Genomic DNA, 20,635 nt, shown 5'->3' on the forward strand with positions numbered 1-20,635 from the left:
CGAGTGAATCGATTGATCAACTTTCAAGATTTTGTTTGTTGTTTCTTTTTTTTTTTTTTTTTTTTAATTTTTATTTTCTCTTATTTGAAATAACAATTAAATACAAATAGCAAGCAGGATCCTTCCTAAGACACAGCTTCTAAGAAGGATATTATTACAACAGAGAATAAGTTAATTAATAATCAATAGTGATTATACTATCCACGATACACACATCACATATGACTTTTCTGTCACTTGACTCTAAATAAACCTTTGTGTCTCCCTTTTCCACGAGAATACGGCTCAACCGATTGATGAATTTTTTTGTGGTTGTTAAGAAATTACTCGGGGTCGACATGAGGCTACTTACAAATTATCAATTTCATCCTGATTCAATTGAATACCTCCATACGACTAGATTGGCTGAATGTGGGCACGGTTGGTCCAGTGGTAACGCGCTTGCTTGCCATGCAGAAGGTCCCGGGTTCGAATCCCACCATCGACAAAAATTTGTACTCGTTTTTCGATTGCAAATATTTCAACGGGTTACTTTCTGGTGTTCTCGTGTTGACCGAGCACCTAAATGGGAAGTATTGTGTCTCTTCTCGCCCATCTGATGAGAGGCATACTACGGGATGGGCATGCTACGACATAGACCACTTGCGTCCAATGTAGCAGTTGTTTCATTGCTACGAAATAAAAACGGCGGTGGAACACTCATCTTTAACAAAAAAATAAAAAAAAAAAAAAAAAAAAAAAACTCGTCTTTTTCTGGTTAATGATTGCTTTTTCTTTTCACTTAACTGAAAATAAGCATCATTGGCTGTGGATGGTATCTGGATGAGAGACTGTTACTATGTACTCAAAACACATGGATAGAACTCAGAAGTTGATTTAAATTCGAACACTCAAGGTGAGGATGTTTGATAGGTCTTTAGCAGGTGAACGAATTGTATTACGTTTTTCCCCCTAGTAAAGTTTTATGGTCAAGTTATGGTGGGGAATTGTGAAATGGTACATTGCCTAGCATTGTCATTGTTTCATTTCGCCATTCCTCACTATAACACCATGAAATTTACTCGAGGAAATACAGCTCACATCATACTAAAAAACTTACTTACACTATTAGTTGAAGGAGGAACACTCTGAGCTTGGTACCACTGCCAAATTGCCTCGTCTACCTCTGCATTTGTGAGGAGATTTTATCGAGGGTAACAATGTAGAAGTGAAAGGGAACCTGAAGGTACAGGTTCATTATTACGAAGATGGGAACGTCCAACTGGTCAGCTCCAAGGATATCAAGGAAACAGTCGTGGTGACCAGTGAGGAGCAAACGGCTAGAGAAATAGTGAAACTCATTGAAGAATCAGAGACAGCTTATCAGCAAGCAATATCCGAGAACTACATGATTATCAGAAAAACATGCGATTGAAACTTCAACAGTTGAATCTGATTATCCGGTGCAGTCGGTGCGCCATCGTTCGTTACACCGGTGCAAATGCAAACTCAGGCTGTATTTATGAACAGGGCTGAGATGAGCTCGGACGACGTGAGATAGCTGTCCCGGCGGCAATTTTTAAAATTCATTTTATATTTATTTTTGTTTGCTTTGTAATTTGCTTGTTTTTATAGCTAATATAAATGAAAAGTATAATATAAACGTGCAAACTAAAGAGAGAGAGAGATGCAGCTTGCCACCTTCCTGCCCACCAGCAGGTTGCCATCAGACAAAGGATACCACAACAGAGTTTCTGGAGATAATTCAAGAGGTTACTTGATATTCATAGAGACCTCTTTACTTTGTACCTCAATACAACAATGTCTTTTATTTTCAGATTGTCTCTGGAGGTCTGCTCTTGTTTTCATTCACATTCACCACATACCTTGTTTCCCTGGAACGCAATTACCGTCTCCCAACAGCTCCTCCTCAAGGCCATGGCCTGGTGTTGCTTGTATTCTGGACAATGCTCTTGATATTCGCAAACTTGACTTTCGTCAACCTCAAAAGACTTGACTGGTGGTTTTCCTTGAAAACGTAAGTTGTACTTCTGACAAGGCACAATTTTCTGTGAACTCACTTGGTAAAGAGATGTCTACCTAAACTTTTTTTTTTACTATTATTTTTTTATCAATGTGTTAGGTAATAGGCACCTATCAAATTTCTTTGCTTAGGGGAAAATATCACTTTGAATATAAAATTGCATTGTTCCTCACTTATCACCTCATGAAATTTAAATTTTATCCACCAAACTCCATATTCATAGTCCAATGCATTAACCACTCCACCAACACCCCTGAGGTTTGTGTGTCAAGATCAAGTAGGAAATATTAGGTAGATATGTTTACCATATCTCAAACTGTTTCTGATTCCAGACTGGATGACAAAATTGAAATGTACATCTTCGTTGTGTACTATGTTGGATCATTGACATTGTTTGTGTTGGGATTGAAAGCACCTGGACTAACTCACACTCGGAATTACTACAATCTCAATGGTGACTCATCTTCTAGTCAGAATAATTTGGAGGTAATTCCCCGACTGCCAAAATAGAAAAAAAAGCAAAGATTTAACTATTTGAAGCAAAAGAAAAAACTAAGAATCAGATCATAAAAAACCTTTTTTTGAAAATGTTTGATAGAGGGAACCGTAACAACGGAGGTCTTATCGTCCCGAAATCGGAGAGAGAGAGAGAGAGATAGAAAAAAAGCAAAGATTTAACTATTTGAAGCAAAAGAAAAAAACTAAGAATCAGATCATAAAAAAACTTTTTTTTATGATTATTATTTTTGAAAATGTTTGATAGAGGGAACCGTAACAACGGAGGTCTTATCGTCCCGAAATCGGAGAGAGAGAGAGAGAGAGAAAAAGAGAAAGAGAGAGAGAAAGAAAAAGAGAAAGAGAGAGAGAAAGAGAAGGAGGACAGAGTTGGAAATAGCAAGCCATTACGAGACCGAAAACGAACCTTATCTGCTTGGGATAAAGTTAGCCCCTGGTGTTAATAGCTTAACATATGGTCCACATTTCATGCCAATACATTCCCAATTAATGGAGTTATGATAGGGGTAAAAATGCGTCGAAAGATTTCGTGTAATAAACACACTGGCGTGCTGAGGCCGGAACTTGGCCTGGCGCACTGCTACGCGCCTAGATAGGCCGGACGGCGCCGCGGCGCTTCGAACTTTTGACGTTCGCGCACCTCCCGGCACGCTTGATGACTCTCTCACTGACACGGAAATAAATGAATTGTTTTTAATTTCAGAGCGAGAGATTAATGCACACTGGATCCACATGGGCTGGAGCAGCAAAGAAGATTAAAACCCTCGCCCCGTTCTTATGGCCAAAGAAAAGTGCTCTGTTGAAACTCCAAGTCATTATTTGCATCCTCCTACTCATCATTGCACGTGTTATCAATCTTTTTGTTCCCATCTCGTATTTGGCTTGCTGGTTACTACATTTGCAGATACTGATTGAGAACAGCTTGTCCAAGGAAATAAATTTATTTTGAATTTTTTTACTACTTATCCCTTTTTTGTAGTTTTAAATTATAGCTCTGTTGGGAGAAGAGGAAATCACATGATCTGTTTGAGATCCTTCTTCCACTGTCAATTGACAAGAGATTGACTCTTCATTCTCAATAAATCATGTTGGTAATAAACATAAAGTTCCAAACTATACTTTAAAATTACCTTTCAATTTATAAGTTTTTTGCCATTCACTCAACTGCTTCCGTGAAATCCTAAATATTTTGGACACATGGGACTGAGATAACTTGGACAGGTCCGAGAAGGAAACAACCAAAGACTTGAACTGGGGTGGGTATAATGTATGTACAGTGCTGTTCTTAAGGTCTGGAACTTCTAATCTGAAATAAAGAGAATTGGGAAAATATGAATTTTCATTGCCATATATTTCTCATTTTTAACCATAAACCAGAGAGGTACATTCTCAGAACCACGGGCTTTCTTCTATCCTGTCTTCTTGCTCTTTGATTTAGGGACAGTAACACCTTCCCTGTTAGAGTTCCTTCTATCAAACCCTGTTGGAAAAAAGAAGAAGAAGAAGAAGAAGAAGAAGAAGAAGAAGAAAAAAAAAATGCAGAATCTCACCTGTCTGAGTAATTGCTGAGCCATGTTGGTATGTTTTGATAGATGATTTTCAAAAGGTTCACTTGCTCCTGTCTGGCTGGGAGACTTTAAACAGTGTACTGAATTTCCCTTGCTAAAAAATAGCAAAGGTTGAGTGCGAAGGGCATCCACTCGTAAAATTTGTAGCCAAAACCAAATGTCAGCCCAAAGCAATCACCTTAGTGTTAGGGCTGATTGAGAGGCTGACGAAAAACGCCGACCCCGTCGGAACGAGTATTATATTATTTTGTCAGGGTCACGATCTTATTTTGTCACGGAAAAACAAAACAGGATCCTGCTGAATGTTTACCATTCTTCTAATCTGAAATAAAGAGAATTGGGGAAAATATGAATTTTCATTGCCGTAAATTTCTCATTTTTAACCATCAACCAGAGAGGTTCATTCTCAGAACCATGGGCTTTCTTCTATCCTGTCTTCTTGCTCTTTGATTTAGGGACAGTAACCCCTTCCCTGTTAGAGTTCCTTCTATCAAACCCTGTTGGAAAAAAGAAGAAGAAGAAAAAAATGCAGAATCTCACCTGTCTGAGTAATTGCTGAGCCATGTTGGTATGTTTTGATAGATGATTTTCAAAAGGTTCACTTGCTCTCTGATACTTTCGTAAGTCAGAGTACTCAAATTGTTAGTCAGCCAATCAATAAAACTTGATTCACACAGTTTGCCAATGTTCAGATCTCCACAGGTTTCATGATCCCCATCCTGCAAAAAAAAAAAAAAAGTGTGATTATGGAAAAGGGCATAATTTCACTTGAGCACTTTTTAGAAAGTCTGCATTTTTAGATATAAAATTTTATTCTGCACATGATCCAACAGTGAAAGAAATATTGAAATATCTTTCTATAGTAAATAGGTTTTTAGTAGTGTTTGGAAACTTTAGGAATTTCTGGGCTACTATGATTTCTGAATAAGCACAAAACATTGCAGAAGCACAGAAGCATGAGAGACTTCAACAATAGACACACAAAAAGTACCTAAACCTATTAAGACTTATGTATAGTGGCCCAAGCTCTAACAGGAGTGTTGAAGGGCTGTCATATTCATAGATAGGGGTTGTTTGAGAACAACTCTTGAAGTTGAAACAGGGCATAATCCTAGTGATCAAATATAATACTTACCCCTGCAGAGATTCTGTCCTGTAATTTCTTCTCTTGTATCCACAGTGAAATGGAACTATGATGAACATTGAACTTCTCCGCTGCTTTTGTGATTGATGTTTTGGCTGCATATGAAATTACCTCGAGTTTGAATTCTTTGCGATAATGGTCACCTTTCCTCTTATTACTAGACATTTTGTAGAACAACTAGGCAAGTAGGGAAGAAAGAGCATAAATGGAAAATAAACTTTTAATTAAATTTGATGAAAAAGAAAAGTTTCAAAATTTCAAAAAGTGGTTTTGGTGTTATCAGAAAAACATGCGATTGAAACTTCAACAGTTGAATCTGATTATCCGGTGCAGTCGGTGCGCCATCGTTCGTCACACCGGTGCAAATGCAAACTCACCACAGCCCACTTGTCCACTCATTTTCACCTCCTTGTGTTCTGCTGATCAATTTTAATGGCGGTAACATTCAAAATTTCAGAGGGCAGAATTTTTTACATTTTGTACGGATTTTGCTCTAGAAGTGCTAGGATCTAGGATGACTTTAGACTTTTCGTTAGGTCTGATATTACCATAGATAAAGGCAAATAACTGACTGATAAGAGAATCATTGAGTAATCCGTTTACTCTAGTTCCGTGGAATAGCAGTGTCCCAGTTCCAGGTAAGATACCTACACAATACCTTGCAATTATCTGTCATTGAGAGATTGGGATAAAAAAAAATGCTGAGGTCAACATATCCTGACAACAGTAATATAATTTAACTGTGTTTTACACTGTACGAAACCCATATTTGGTAAATATTCAGAAGCCATGACAATGAAAAAGAACACTCCTTTTTGTGTTTAACGTAACCCTGTAATAACACTGGTCACAAGAATAAATCATTTATCGTAAGAAAACTCACTTATATTTTATACTACCTATTCAGTCTTGTGTGTGTTTTTTAATTACGAAGGTTGAATCTTCAGTTTGCAAGGATAGGAACTAAACATTAACCTAGCCAGCATAGTCAGCTTGGTTGATAGAACATCTGCTATGTAAGCGCTAGACAGCGGGTTCGATTCCCGCCCCCCGCCCGAAGCGGATTTTATCCTGAAAGGATAATGTTCGTTCTCGGAACGGCTGGCTTTCGCCTATCCTGTCTTCCTTCTGTCTTCGATTTTGGGACAATAAGACCTTAGCAGTTACAGTTCCCTCGGTCAAACCTCTTAAGAAAAAAAACAAAAACGAAATTTCCAAAAGTCAAAGAGAGCATAGGTGTTGCCTCACTTTTTCTGTTTTATAAGTTCAAAAGAATTAGTCACCCATCTAACAACAGTGTTATTGTCGATATCCTGGATCACATCATCTGCACACGTTTTCCACATATTATGAATAGACTGACTAAAACCGCTTGATAGTTGTCCCAAGGGTGAACTTAGAGGTATCCAACTAGAGGGTACTATCTTCATGGAACTGTTTCTATTTTCAAACATACTCTGAACCCATTGTTTTTGATGAACTGAATAAGAGTCCGCTAGTAATAAGCTTGAAGTGCCTGTCGTAGGAAACCAAATGTTTTCCAGCCAGAAACGGAAACAGTTTTCATGAGGGTTCGCCTCTGTGTAATGGTAAATCGTGAGATCCTTGGAAACTTAAACCTAATCCTATAATAATACTGGTCACTCCAATTTTCCATTGATGTGGTTTCTGAACTAGCACCAGAAAAAGCTGTGTGTTTTATATTTATTATTACTTTTTTATACTAATGCTCCCATTGAAATTTAGTAGGTACCTATGAGAAAAATTGGAGATTGATTATTTTACTTTCTTTTTCTCAGGAAAATGGAGTTTTGTCCCCCCAATATTAGCTTCTTTGATGTCTGGGTTAACCATGGAACATCAGCATGTTTTATGGACACAGTTTCATCATCCATTTTGGCAACATTTCTGCTCCTGTTTGGTGGAACTCAGCTGTGGATGTACAAAAAGTATAGCAACCGAGCAACAAATGTGTTGCCTTCAAAGCTATACTATTTTCAAATATTCATGTCCGTGTTGATGTGTTTGGTGGTTGTGGTGAAATATGCATTGGAAGCTGCACTGATACATCAGAGAACACTTTTTATGTACCAGGTGAGAACAAGATTTGAAATAAGCACCTGTAACCTGTGGTAATGAATACACTTGCTTGTCATGTAGAAGCAGGTTCATTCCTACTGTAGAAAAGTGCACAAATTCAAGTGCATGGATTTAAAAAAAAATGGAAAAGTAGAGACCCATGCATAAAGGGTGCCAGTGGGTTCATCTATCTATCTAATTCAAGAGGTTACTTGATATTCATAGAGACCTCTATACTTTTTAAGTACCTCAATACAACAATGTCTTTTATTTTCAGATTGTCTCTGGAGGTCTGCTCTTGTTTTCATTCACATTCGCCACATACCTTGTTTCCCTGGAACGCAATTACCGTCTCCCAACAGCTCCTCCTCAAGGCCATGGCTTGGTGTTGCTTGTATTCTGGACAATGCTCTTGATATTTGCAAACTTGACTTTCGTCAACCTCAAAAGACTTGACTGGTGGTTTTCCTTGAAAACGTAAGTTGTACTTCTGACAAGGCACAATTTTCTGTGAACTCACTGGGTAAAGAGATATCTACCTAAACTTTTTTTTTTACTATTTTTTTTTTATCAATGCATTAGGTAATAGGCACCTATCAAATTTCTTTGCTTAGGGGAAAAAAATACTTTGAATATAAAATTGCATTGTTCCTCACTTATCACCTCATGAAATTTAAATTTTATCCACCAAACTCCATATTTATAGTCCAATGCATTAACCACTCCACCAACACCCCTGAGGTTCGTGTGTCAAGATCAAGTAGGAAATATTAGGTAGATATGTTTACCATTTTTTTTTTTTTTTTTTTTAAGATGAGTGTTTCACCGCCGTTTTTATTTCGTAGCGATGAAACAACTGCTACATTGGACGCTTGTGGTCTGTGTCGTAGTATGCCCATCCCGTAGTATGCCTCTCATCAGATGGGCGAGAAGAGACACAATACTTCCCATTTAGGTGCTGGGTCAACACGAGAACACCAGAAAGTAACCCGTTGAAATATTTGCAATCGAAAAACGAGTACAAACTTTTGTCGATGGTGGGATTCGAACCCGGGACCTTCTGCATGGCAAGCAAGCACGTTACCACTGGACCAACCGTGCCCCCGTACTATGTTGGATCATTGACATTGTTTGTGTTGGGATTGAAAGCACCTGGACTAACTCACACTCGGAATTACTACAATCTCAATGGTGACTCATCTTCTAGTCAGAATAATTTGGAGGTAATTCCCCGACTGCCAAAATAGAAAAAAAGCAAAGATTTAACTATTTGAAGCAAAAGAAAAAAACTAAGAATCAGATCATAAAAAAACTTTTTTTTATGATTATTATTTTTGAAAATGTTTGATAGAGGGAACCGTAACAACGGAGGTCTTATCGTCCCGAAATCGGAGAGAGAGAGAGAGAGAGAAAAAGAGAAAGAGAGAGAGAAAGAAAAAGAGAAAGAGAGAGAGAAAGAGAAGGAGGACAGAGTTGGAAATAGCAAGCCATTACGAGACCGAAAACGAACCTTATCTGCTTGGGATAAAGTTAGCCCCTGGTGTTAATAGCTTAACATATGGTCCACATTTCATGCCAATACATTCCCAATTAATGGAGTTATGATAGGGGTAAAAATGCGTCGAAAGATTTCGTGTAATAAACACACTGGCGTGCTGAGGCCGGAACTTGGCCTGGCGCACTGCTACGCGCCTAGATAGGCCGGACGGCGCCGCGGCGCTTCGAACTTTTGACGTTCGCGCACCTCCCGGCACGCTTGATGACTCTCTCACTGACACGGAAATAAATGAATTGTTTTTAATTTCAGAGCGAGAGATTAATGCACACTGGATCCACATGGGCTGGAGCAGCAAAGAAGATTAAAACTCTCGCCCCGTTCTTATGGCCGAAGAAAAGTGCTCTGTTGAAACTCCAAGTCATTATTTGCATCCTCCTACTCATCATTGCACGTGTTATCAATCTTTTTGTTCCCATCTATAACAGATTGCTCGGTACGTCTTTCACTTTATTATTATTTTGTTATTATTTTTATTATTTTTTATTAGTTATTATTATTATTATTATTATTCTGTCTGGCTGGGAGACTTTAAACAGTATACCAGCCTGAATTTTCCTTGCTAAAAAATAGCAAAAGTTGAGTGCGAAGGGCATCCACTCGTAACATTTGTATCCAAAACCAAATGTCAGCCCAAAGCAATCACCCTAGTGTTAGGGCTGATTGAGAGGCTGACGAAAAACGCCAACCCGATCGGAACGAGTATTATATTATTTTGTCAGGGTCACGATCTTATTTTGTCACGGAAAAACAAAACAGGATCCTGCTGAATGTTTACCATCACAACATGATGTAGCTAAATTTTTTATGTTTCTACACTTTCTACTATGACTTGAACCCTAGTCACCGAGTTTATGAGTCGTACGTTCTACCTCTGACCTACTCGGCTGGTAATAATATCCTAAAGCAGGGTCCACACTTTTGTTGGAAATGTTGGACGAAAATGTTGCTATCTGAGTTAGTACGACAATGTTTCTAACATTGTTTTTTTTTTTTTTTTAGCTAATTTCCCTTTAGGGGTGATTTTCTTTTTCATATGTGCACACTTTGAACATCTCCTCAAATTATTCTGCCACTCCAAACGCCCCTCTCAAACTGGCCGCGCTTCCTCTCTCATTTTTTCTTTCCTCTCAGTTTCCCGACATTATCGTCCGACATTTCCAACATAAGTGTGAACCCTACTTGATATGTTCCATACTCCGGTGGGAGAATGACCTAATGGCCAAGTTCCCAACATTTGAAAACATGTTCCTATCTGTTTCTTCTCTCCACAGTGAACAGTTTGGTGGACAAGCCCCTCGTGTTTCGCTGGGACTACGTCCTCATATTTGTCGGCTTCAAATTTCTCCAGGGTGGTGGCACGGGTGGTATGGGTGTGTTGAATAACGTGCGATCACTCTTGTGGATTGGAGTACAGCAGTATACAACGCGAGAGATTGAGGTAATTAGACACCAGTGTGTTGCTGTTGAACAATGTACGAACTAATGACGTGGCACGGAACTTTTACCAAAGAGAAATTTTCGTGGGATTTCATTACTTTTTGTAATATTCTGGAGGCAGGGCTTGAACAAGATCTGATATTTTTTCTTTGTTTTTCTACTGATTTCGTGGAGAACTTTTACCGCGAGAAGGTATATTTGTGGGTCAACTGGAGTTTTTTTTTAGATCAGGAGAATCAAAGGAATCAAGATTCGTTTGATTTGTTATCGGAGAAAAATCTGGATTCTTTTGATTCCCTTTATTTTTATTATTATTATTATTATTTTACAAAGAGATATTTTTTACACTCTCTCTTTGGAATCCCTCTCTTCTACCACTGTAAATCACATGAATGGAGGACCCCTCTAGCTCCGATTTCTTGTTCCTCAGATTGAACTATTCCGACATCTGCACGGTCTGAGCTTACGATGGCATCTGAGTCGGAAGACAGGCGAAGTTCTACGTGTTATGAACCGTGGTACGGACTCCATCTCCAACCTACTCAACTATGTACTGTTCCAAATTATCCCCACCATACTGGACATTGTGATTGCTATCGTGTTCTTTGTGTCTACGTTTAGTACTTGGTACGGGGTGATTGTGTTCACCACCATGGCTTTGTATTTAGGTAAGAACACGGTATGCTAGTGGTTTAGTGAACTTACTGTAGACCTCGCTCAGAAAATGGGCCCCTAAGGCCAGCCATACACGATGAGTTTTATCTCATGAGATAAAACTCATCGTGTATGGCTGGCCTTAGGGGCCCATTTTCTGAGCGAGGTCTACAGTAAGTTCACTAAACCACTAGCATACCGTGTTCTTACCTAAATACAAAGCCATGGTGGTGAATACAATCACCCCGTACCAAGTACTAAACGTAGACACAAAGAACACGATAGCAATATGTTACACACGGCAGTTAAAGTGTTAACTTAGATTAGACGTTATTAAAAGAGGAGGAAACGTGAACAACAACAACAACATATTATCTCTTATATCACTCAGGTTGGTGAGAGAGGACTGAAGCTGAGTGGCGGGGAGAAGCAACGTGTGGCCATAGCGCGTACTCTACTCCATGTTTCTACTATGACTTGAACCCTAGTCACCGAGTTTATGAGTCCTACGTTCTACCTCTGACCTACTCGGCTGGTTTTTATATCCTAAAGCAGGGTCCACACTTTTGTTGGAAATGTTGGACGAAAATGTTGCTATCTGAGCTAGTACGAAAATGTTTCTAACATTGTTTTTTTTTTTTTTTTTTTTTTTTTTTTTTTTTTTTTTTTTTTTTTTTTTTTTACCCTTTTTATATTTCCAAAAATTTACTTCTCCTTTTTTTTTTTTTTTTTTTTTTTTTTCATGTGTGCACACTTTGAATATCTCAAATCATTCTGCTACTCCCGACGCCCCTCTCAAACTCGCCGCGATTCCTCTCTCATTTTTTCTTTCCTCTCAGTTTCCCGACATTTCCAACATAAGTGTGAACCCTACTTGATATGTTCCATACTCCCGTGGGAGAATGACCTAATGGCCAAGTTCCCAACATTTGAAAACATGTACCTATCTGTTTCTTCTCTCCACAGTGAACAGTTTGGTGGACAAGCCCCTCGTGTTTCGCTGGGACTACGTCCTCATATTTGTCGGCTTCAAATTTCTCCAGGGTGGTGGCACGGGTGGTATGGGCGTGTTGAACAACGTGCGATCACTCTTGTGGATTGGAGTACAGCAGTATACAACGCGAGAGATTGAGGTAATTAGACACCGGTGTGTTGAACAATGTACGAACTAGTGACGTGGCGCGGAACTTTTACCAAAGAGAAATTTTTGTGGGATTTCATTACTGTTTGTAATATTCTGGAGGCAGGGCTTGAACAAGATCTGATATTTTTTCTTTGTTTTTCTACTGATTTCGTGGAGAACTTTTACCGCGAGAAGGTATATTTGTGGGTCAACTGGAGTTTTTTTTTAGATCAGGAGAATCAAAGGAATCAAGATTCGTTTGATTTGTTATCGGAGAAAAATCTGGATTCTTTTGATTCCCTTTATTTTTATTATTATTATTATTATTTTACAAAGAGATATTTTTTACACTCTCTCTTTGGAATCCCTCTCTTCTACCACTGTAAATCACATGAATGGAGGACCCCTCTAGCTCCGATTTCTTGTTCCTCAGATTGAACTATTCCGACATCTGCACGGTCTGAGCTTACGATGGCATCTGAGTCGGAAGACAGGCGAAGTTCTGCGTGTTATGAACCGTGGTACGGACTCCATCTCCAACCTACTCAACTATGTACTGTTCCAAATTATCCCCACCATACTGGACATTGTGATTGCTATCGTGTTCTTTGTGTCTACGTTTAGTACTTGGTACGGGGTGATTGTGTTCACCACCATGGCTTTGTATTTAGGTAAGAACACGGTATGCTAGTGGTTTAGTGAACTTACTGTAGACCTCGCTCAGAAAATGGGCCCCTAAGGCCAGCCATACACGATGAGTTTTATCTCATGAGACATAAAGTACAAGGTCCATCTCATGAGATAAAACTCATCGTGTATGGCCGGCCTAAGGGGCCAGCGAAAGCCTGATGGAGCCCAGAATTTAAATAACGTTTTTCATTATTCGTTGAATGTTTCCCAAGTTTCATTACAATCTCAACAAACTTTGTCGATACGATTATGTTAAAAAAGACCTCTATGGTTCCCTTGGAGGCCCGGCTGGCTCAAAATTTGATGAGCTTATTATTATTATTTTTATCGAATATTTTTTAAAAAAAAAAAAATCATCATCAAAATCGGACGAACCGGTGAAACAAACAGACGTACCAACGAAAGAAAAATGTTGGTGGTGTTGTTTTTTCACATGGTACTATTTCAGAGGCTATTTTTAAGGATCATAAAGGACAAATAGAGAGAAGATTTGAGACCAAAGCCTTGGAGGTGTTAAAAAAAGTCGATTTAAAATTTAATTTAATTTATTCTTATTGTACATAATATAACATTAAAAATACAACATTTCAAGGAATACAATTGTACAACGTCAGTTAGAAAAGAAAAAGAAGGAGAAAAAAATAAAATAATATCTAAAATTAACCTGACCTAAGTGGTGTCAAAAAGATATTTTCTCGCACTTTACACCTCGTTTCGATCGTTCCATAATAAATTTCATTTTCTCGCAGTCACGTCCATCGTGGTGACAGAATGGCGTACCAAGTTCCAGAGGAAGATGAATCTGGCTGACAATGCCCTCAACACGAGAAGCATAGACTCTCTGCTCAACTTTGAGACGGTCAAATATTATGGTGCCGAAGAGTACGAGATTAAGGAGTACGGGAAAGCTATACAGACCTACCAGGTAATTTAGCTTTAAAGGTGTGTCCACACATATGTGACCGGCCGTCGATCGATGTCGACTGAACCGTCCACACTGCTTCGATAACATAGTTTCACCTCGACTATTTTTGAAATTATCATGACACGGAGGTTCGATCCCCTCCTGGGGCGGACTTTATCTTAATAGACGTTCTCCGAACGGCTGGCTTTTTCCTATCCTATCCCCCTTCTCTTTGATTTCTGGACAATAATACCTTCGCAGTCACAGGAATTTTAATTGTGTTGAGCATAAATGCTTGTCGCTCCCTGCTTAAGCATAAATGCTCCCTGTTAAGCATAAATGCTTGTCGCTCCCTGAATTTTATCACTTGACTTGGAACCACCAACCTCCAGATCCGAAGTCCACCGCGCTAACCACTACCTATATCAAAAATCTTAAAAAAAAAAAAACTTGTTAATCTATATTTAACTCTTAACAAACTTCTCTTAAAGTCTTTGCCTATTAACCCATTGGACATCTCGTGTCCCTCATCCACAGGTGGCAGAATATCAGAACTCCCTCTCCCTCGTGTTTCTCAACTCGCTTCAGAACTTGATCATCACCGGGGGACTCCTGGCAGGATCTCTGCTTTGTGTGCATGAAGTGGTTAACAATCAGACACTTACCGTGGGAGACTACACGTTGTTTGTGTCGTATATTCTGCAGCTCTATGTACCACTCAACTGGTTTGGTACCTACTACAGGTGAGTCGAGCCCGACTATCCGTTCAAGTCATGGGCCAGTCAGACCCTGGGACGGGAGTGATTATAAGTACTAACATGAAACTTAAACGGCAGGTGTGAATTCTAAATTTTCCCATTTAATCGCCAGTAAGAATATTTCAGGAGGAACTGTAACTGCAGATTTATCTCCCCGAAATCAAAGAAAGAAGTGGGACAGGCTAGGAGACAGCCAGAAGTTCCGAGAACGAACCTGATCCAGATCAGTTAACAAGGCAGACGCGCTGACGCGCTACCTTGAAGCAAGCTTGGTCCCATTGCCAAAGAAGACCAATGCCAAGGAATGCAGGACAATAAGCTGTATTTGTCATTTGACCAAAGCAGTAACGAGAATCGTTTTAAAGAGAATAGAGAACAAAATTGAAGAAAACATGGAAGAGGATCAATTTGGTTTTAGAAAGGGAAAAGGAACAAGGGATGCAATTGGATGTTTAAGGATGATAGGTGAGAGAAAGATTGAAGTAAATAAGGATTTGTATGTATCTTTTGTAGATTGGGAGAAGGCTTTTGACAGAGTGGATTGGTGTATAATGTTGAGGATATTGAGAGATATAAGTTTAGATTGGAGAGATAGAAGATTGATAAGTGAAATTTACAGAGGACAGAGAGTAGTAGTGAAATTAGGAAATGATGAGACAGAAGAAATACAGATTGGAAGAGGAGTTCGTCCCAGGTTCATGCTTTTTAAAAAAAGTCTCCTGCGGAGCTGAAGAATTTCGACGAGACTGAATTCTCTGAAGATTTTAGACCAAAATGTTCAAAAATTTCGCCTGCGGCGCTGTTATTATATTAAAAAAAAAGAAAAAAAAATGCCAGTTCAATACCTATTAGGGGCTCAAAGCCAGATCAAAGAGAAATGGCTGTAGTAGTATTGAGGTCATTATCTTGGTCAAAGGTCATTTATCTTGAAAAAATTTGGCCTGCATTAGAAATTAGACGAACAAATATCGTATCAAAAAGAGAGAATTTTCGTCTGATGAGTCCCCTCTTGTATTTGGCACTACTCAGTAACCACTAAATCAGTGGCGTAATGTAGCTCAGTGATTAGGGGGGTATTAATGGCTGGGTTTCAGAGTTCCTTTCTTATTTCTTGTGAATAGGGTGGAAAATCTTGGAAAAGTAGACTGGAAATTTTGAAAAATTGGACTGGAAAACCGGGAAAAGTCAGGGAATTTTATTTTTCCATTTTGGTAGACACCCTGTACCAACCAAGCTAACTAGGCTGGCAAACTCTGGATTAACTAATAGCTCTTTGTGGTAATATCGGACATAAGAGCACTGACTCTCAACTCGCAGGTGCTAGGTTCGAATCCTGGGCAGTGCGGGAATTGTCTGACTCGTTCTCGGAAAGCATGGATGTAAAAGGATGTGTCATCAGCTCCCATGGCGTAGTGGTCACTGCGCTCGCCTTGCACGCGGGAGACCCGGGTTTCAAAAAGAGAGAATTTTCCTCTGATAAGTCCCCTTTATCCGGCACTACTAGGTCTTTAGAATGGCTGTTTTCTCTGAGTTCCTTTCCTATTAATATTAATTGAATATCTGGTTGGTTGAATGTTTAGTGAAACGAACAAAAATATCGTATCAAAAAGATGACATTTTCTTCTGATGAGTGTCCCGTATATTCATCACTGCTCAGTAACCAGTGGCGTAAAAATGTAGGTCCTTTGAATGGCTGGGTTTTTAGAGTTTCTTTCCTATTAATTCTTGTTCAATCAAACGAACAAATGTGTCGAATCAAAAAGAGAGAATTTTCCTCTGATGAGGCCCCTCTTATATTCAGCACTGCTCAGTAATCACTTAATCAGTGGCGTAAGAGTGTAGGTCTTTGGAATAGCTGGGTTGTTCGAGTTCCTTGTTCCTTTCCTTTTAATGTGAATTGGTTGTTTGTTTAATGAAAAACAAATATCGTATCAAAAAAAGGGAGATATCGTAGGTTTTGTAAAAGGAAAAGTTTGAGTCGCTTTTTGTGCAAGCGAGTGTCGAGTGTAGTATCAAAAAGAAAGAATTTTCTTCAATGTCTTTTTTTTCCCTCTAGATTTTAGTATGTTTCTGGGCGTAGCTTCATGGGCAATGTCATTTTGTCATTACTAAATTGTATATTGTGATAAAGAATTTTAATTTTAAAGGTTGAACTTTTTGTTCAATTCAAAGTTATACTTTTGTGTGTAGGTACTTGTGTACTTTTAACATTCTCAATTTTTAAGTTGGGTATCTTGCGGTGGGGTTATACTTTTGTATGTATGTAGCTACTTGTGTACTGTTAAAAATCCTTACATTTTCGTTTTGTGTCTAGTGGTGGGGTTATACTTTTTCTTTTAAGGTGTACTTTTGTATGCTCGATAACATAGTTTCACCTCGACTATGTTTGTTCGATCCCCTCCCGGGGCGAACTTTATCTTAATAGACGTTCTCGGAACAGCTGGCTTTTTCCTATCCTGTCCCCCTCTTCGATTTCTGGACAATAATACCTTAGCAGTCACAGGAATTTTAATAGATCAGTTGCGCTTACTTGGGTGATGTTTCAAAGTCATAGAGCAAGAAAAATGGGGACCAACAGAATTTTTCTTTTTCTTCTACGACTTCTAGATACCGAGATAAATCGATTTAAAAAATACCGGTAAATCGTGAACTTTGACGTCACGGCATACGCTTCCGTAGGCGATGACGTCATAATTCATTACTCCCGCTTCGTTTGTTTGTGCGCAAGCGTTTCTGCGCATTTTGACGTGAAATCTGACGTCACAACTCTTCGAACTTTTTCATTAGGATGGCAATTAAAAATTGAATTTTCGACCTTTTAAAGTTACTTTTTCCGAGTTTTGACCTCAGATTGGGATTTTTCACAACTTTTTACGTAGGAATCGACCTTTTATTAATAATGTTTTCCCAATTGCAACTCCTCCATTATCGATAGGTGCCTACTTGGTTTCAAAGTCATAGAGCAAGAAAAATGGGGACCAACAGAATTTTTCTTTTTCTTCTACGACTTCTAGATACCGAGATAAATCGATTTAAAAAATACCGGTAAATCGTGAACTTTGACGTCACGGCATACGCTTCCGTAGGCGATGACGTCATAATTCATTACTCCCGCTTCGTTTGTTTGTGCGCAAGCGTTTCTGCGCATTTTGACGTGAAATCTGACGTTACAACTCTTTGAACTTTTTCATTAGAACGGAAAACAAAATTTGAATTTTCAACCTTTTAAAGTTACTTTTTCGTAGTTTTGACCTCAGATTTGGATTTTTCACAACTTTTTACGTAGGAATCGACCATTTATTAATAACTTTTACCCATTTGCAACTGCTCCATTGTGTTAAGCATAAATGCTTGTCGCCCCCTGCTTAATGCACTACGCTGAATTTTATCACTTGACTTGGAACCACCAACCTCCAGATCCGAAGTCCACCGCGCTAACCACTACCTATATCAAACCTCTTTTTTTTCAAACTTGTTAATCTATATTTAACTCTTAACAAACTTCTCTTAAAGTCTTTGCCTATTAACCCATTCAGATCTCGTGTCCCTCATCCACAGGTGGCAGAATATCAGAACTCCCTCTCCCTCGTGTTTCTCAACTCGCTTCAGAACTTGATCATCACCTCTAGGAATTTTAGAGATTGCCCTGGGCAATAATTTCGCTCTTTGAGCAACCTCCGTGGCCGAGTGGGTGTCACACGAGGCTTGCACGCAGGAGGTCCGGGTTCGATTCCCGGCGGAGCTAAGGTTTTTTTCGGCTCTGTGCTTGGAGTTCGGGGTGCACTCAGCCTCGTGAGGACAATTGAGTAGTTACTTGAATCGAGTAGCGACCAGGCCCTTTCTAGGTGGTGGCGTGGTCAAAGCGCTCGCCTGGTAAACAAGGGGTTGTGGGTTTAATATTCCCTCGAGGCATAGGATTTTATCCTCGGTTATTAGAGAATTTGACCTCATGAAACCCTCTGAAGTTTATTTGAGACTGTGAGCAAAGCTTTAAGCAATAAGGGGAAGAGTTCAGGCGTTATCTCTTCAGTGATTTTTTTTTCTCGCGATTGCTTTTATGCCGCACCTCTTTGAATGTCCAGCCAACCTCACAATATTAGATCCCTCGGCATTCTGGACAAACCCCCTGGAGGTGGCTGCTTTCCTTGGATTGGAGGAGGAAGATTAGAACAGAATAGAATAGAATATACCTTGTTTATCCTGCCAGAATGAGACTGAAAAGTCCCTTTACTACCGCAGTCTAAACAAGGTCGTATATATTTCATAGGTAAAGTTTACAAATAAGTATATAAAAGCTTGAACACTTTAACTGCCGAGCCATTTCACCAATGCCACAAGCCAGTGCCAACGGCGATTTTAATGGGTGAACAAAAATGTTACACACGGCATAGACAAACATTTTAGTTGGTCTCTGTCGTGTGTAACATTAACAAATATTTTCATTTTGATTGATAAGTCCTACGCCATATGAAACTGCAGTGCCGAGAGAATCTAATCAGCATATAAAAAAGCATAAGATGTGTAACATTATTGTTCACACCAGCTCTTGAATCTCAACTGGTTTGGTACCTACTACAGGTGAGTCGAGCTCCACTTCAATTCAATTCAATAAAGCATTTATTTGTACAAATGTTCGTTCGCTTGTTTTACAATTTTACATGGAAATTTGGACAAATCAATACAAAATTACAAACATAATAAATACAGAGAGCAACAACTGAAATGTGACTGAGTAGGAGAATAATATACGAGTGTAAAAGAGGAAGGGGAAGAAGAAGAGGAAGGGGAAGAACAAGAAGAAGGGGAAGAAGAAGAACAAGAACCACTATCCGTTCAAGTCATGGGCCAGTCAGACCCTGGGACGGGAGTGATTATAAGTACTATATACTATACATGAAACTTAAATGGCAGGTGTGAATTCTAAATTTTCCCATTTAATCACCAGACTTCTACAGTTCCCTCTATCAAACCAAACCTCACTATTTATTCAAACTAAATTTATTTATCTTAGATGAGAGGCATACTACAGGATGGGCATGCTACGACACAGACCCCAGGAGTCTAATGTGGCAGTTGTCTCATTTCTACGAAATAAAAACGGCGGTGAAACACTCGTCTTGTATTTTTTTTTTTTTAAAATCGAAGAGAGAAGAAAGACAGGATAGGAGAAAACCAACCGTTCCGAGTACGAACATTATCCCATCAGGATAAATTCCGCCCCGGGCGGGAATCGAACCCGCGGCCTAGCGCTTACAAGGCAGACGCGCTACCAACCAAGCTAACCAGGCTGGCAAACTCTGGATTAACTAAAAACTCTTTGTGGTAATATCGGACATAAGAGCACTGACTCTCAACTCGCAGGTGCTAGATTCGAATCCTGGGCGGTGCGGGAATTGTCTGACTCGTTTTCGGAAAGCATGGATGTAAAAGGATGTGTCATCAGCTCCCATGGCGTAGTGGTCACTGCGCTCGCCTTGCACGCGGGAGACCCGGGTTCACAGCGCGCATGCGTCAGCAAGGCAACTAGGACAAGGACAGAAGACAAAGCGGTAGGAATAATGAGCATGCAAGAACACTCATTTTAGTCCATTCAGAAGGCGCTGGGTTCGATTTCCTCCATCGATAAAATTTGCACTCATATTTATTTCGATCGAAAATGTTTGAATGGGTTACTTTCTGGTGGTCGCGTGTTGACCCAGCACCTAATTTAACCTCAGTGGGAAGTATTGTGTCTCTTCTCGCCCATCTGGTGAGGGACATAGTACGGGGATGGGCATGCTACGACACAGACTACACGATTCTATTGTAGCAGTTGTTTCATTGTTACGGAATTGTAGCAGTTGTTTCATTGCTACCAAATAACACCCAGTGTTTTCACATAGGTTGTACGGAAAATGGCCTTTCTTTTTAGCTTATTCGTGTCTCTGTTACAGGTAGGACAGTCAGGAGCCGGTAAGAGTACCATCATTCGTCTCCTGTTCAGATTCTATGATGTCGAGTCTGGGGATATATTCATTGACAATCAGAATATAAAGACAGTATCTCAAGCCTCACTCAGACAAGCCATCGGAGTGGTACCTCAAGATACGGTCCTGTTCAATAACTCCATCAAGTAAGCAAAATCTCTGTGGCCGAGCCGAGCCACGGTTTTTTTTTTTTTTTTTTTTTCGTCCCCCAATTG

At 39.4% G+C, this 20,635-nt stretch overlaps 4 protein-coding genes across 4 annotated transcripts in view; 3 read left to right on the forward strand and 1 right to left on the reverse strand.

Annotated features, from left to right (window-relative positions):
• Nucleotides 1-1,811: 1,811 nt before the first annotated feature.
• LOC103511105 (ATP-binding cassette sub-family B member 6, mitochondrial-like) lies at nt 1,812-3,488 on the forward strand. Its single transcript, XM_026824963.1, has 3 exons — nt 1,812-2,017; nt 2,356-2,509; nt 3,243-3,488. The coding sequence occupies exons 1-3, from the start codon at nt 1,947-1,949 to the stop codon at nt 3,486-3,488; spliced, it is 471 nt and encodes a 156-aa protein (XP_026680764.1). The 5' UTR covers nt 1,812-1,946.
• Nucleotides 3,489-3,637: 149 nt separating this feature from the next.
• LOC103511106 lies at nt 3,638-5,524 on the reverse strand. The gene is made up of 3 exons (XM_017444860.2): nt 5,243-5,524; nt 4,648-4,826; nt 3,638-3,845 (listed from the first exon to the last, which is right to left on the reverse strand). Exons 1-3 carry the CDS (start codon nt 5,414-5,416, stop codon nt 3,653-3,655), a joined length of 546 nt encoding a protein of 181 aa, XP_017300349.1. The 5' UTR covers nt 5,417-5,524; the 3' UTR covers nt 3,638-3,652.
• Nucleotides 5,525-5,720: 196 nt separating this feature from the next.
• LOC113468203 (ATP-binding cassette sub-family B member 6, mitochondrial-like) lies at nt 5,721-7,826 on the forward strand. The gene is made up of 3 exons (XM_026824968.1): nt 5,721-5,889; nt 7,051-7,345; nt 7,608-7,826. The coding sequence occupies exons 2-3, from the start codon at nt 7,055-7,057 to the stop codon at nt 7,809-7,811; spliced, it is 495 nt and encodes a 164-aa protein (XP_026680769.1). The 5' UTR covers nt 5,721-5,889; nt 7,051-7,054; the 3' UTR covers nt 7,812-7,826.
• A 608-nt stretch (nt 7,827-8,434) lies between these two features.
• The window catches only part of LOC103511107 (ATP-binding cassette sub-family B member 6, mitochondrial-like), an 18,516-nt gene continuing 6,315 nt past the window's right edge, over nt 8,435-20,635 (forward strand). Inside the window, exons 1-11 of the mRNA XM_008475819.2 lie at nt 8,435-8,553; nt 9,138-9,321; nt 10,160-10,326; nt 10,756-10,993; nt 11,946-12,112; nt 12,536-12,773; nt 13,542-13,717; nt 14,234-14,439; nt 17,991-18,097; nt 19,816-19,877; nt 20,388-20,566. Of these exons, the coding sequence (XP_008474041.1) occupies nt 9,150-9,321; nt 10,160-10,326; nt 10,756-10,993; nt 11,946-12,112; nt 12,536-12,773; nt 13,542-13,717; nt 14,234-14,439; nt 17,991-18,097; nt 19,816-19,877; nt 20,388-20,566 (1,712 nt within the window). The 5' untranslated portion in view covers nt 8,435-8,553; nt 9,138-9,149. The remainder of the gene's footprint in view (nt 8,554-9,137; nt 9,322-10,159; nt 10,327-10,755; nt 10,994-11,945; nt 12,113-12,535; nt 12,774-13,541; nt 13,718-14,233; nt 14,440-17,990; nt 18,098-19,815; nt 19,878-20,387; nt 20,567-20,635) is intronic.

The sequence above is a fragment of the Diaphorina citri genome, unplaced genomic scaffold, assembly GCF_000475195.1.
Source record: "Diaphorina citri unplaced genomic scaffold, Diaci psyllid genome assembly version 1.1 scaffold675, whole genome shotgun sequence".
Taxonomy (NCBI): Eukaryota; Metazoa; Arthropoda; class Insecta; order Hemiptera; family Psyllidae; genus Diaphorina; species Diaphorina citri.

Coding starts and splice junctions, on each gene's coding strand:
- LOC113468203 (XM_026824968.1), top strand. CDS start 7,055: ATGGAGTTTTGTCCCCCCAATATTAGCTTCTTTGATGTCTGGGTTAAC. Junction 7,346..7,607: donor GAACACTTTTTATGTACCAG/GTGAGAACAAGA, acceptor TTTTATTTTCAG/ATTGTCTCTGGAGGTCTGCT.
- LOC103511105 (XM_026824963.1), top strand. CDS start 1,947: ATGCTCTTGATATTCGCAAACTTGACTTTCGTCAACCTCAAAAGACTT. Junction 2,018..2,355: donor TGGTGGTTTTCCTTGAAAAC/GTAAGTTGTACT, acceptor TTCTGATTCCAG/ACTGGATGACAAAATTGAAA. Junction 2,510..3,242: donor CTAGTCAGAATAATTTGGAG/GTAATTCCCCGA, acceptor TTTTAATTTCAG/AGCGAGAGATTAATGCACAC.
- LOC103511106 (XM_017444860.2), bottom strand. CDS start 5,416: ATGTCTAGTAATAAGAGGAAAGGTGACCATTATCGCAAAGAATTCAAA. Junction 4,827..5,242: donor AGGACAGAATCTCTGCAGGG/GTAAGTATTATA, acceptor TTTTTTTTGCAG/GATGGGGATCATGAAACCTG. Junction 3,846..4,647: donor CTCAGCAATTACTCAGACAG/GTGAGATTCTGC, acceptor TCTTTATTTCAG/ATTAGAAGTTCCAGACCTTA.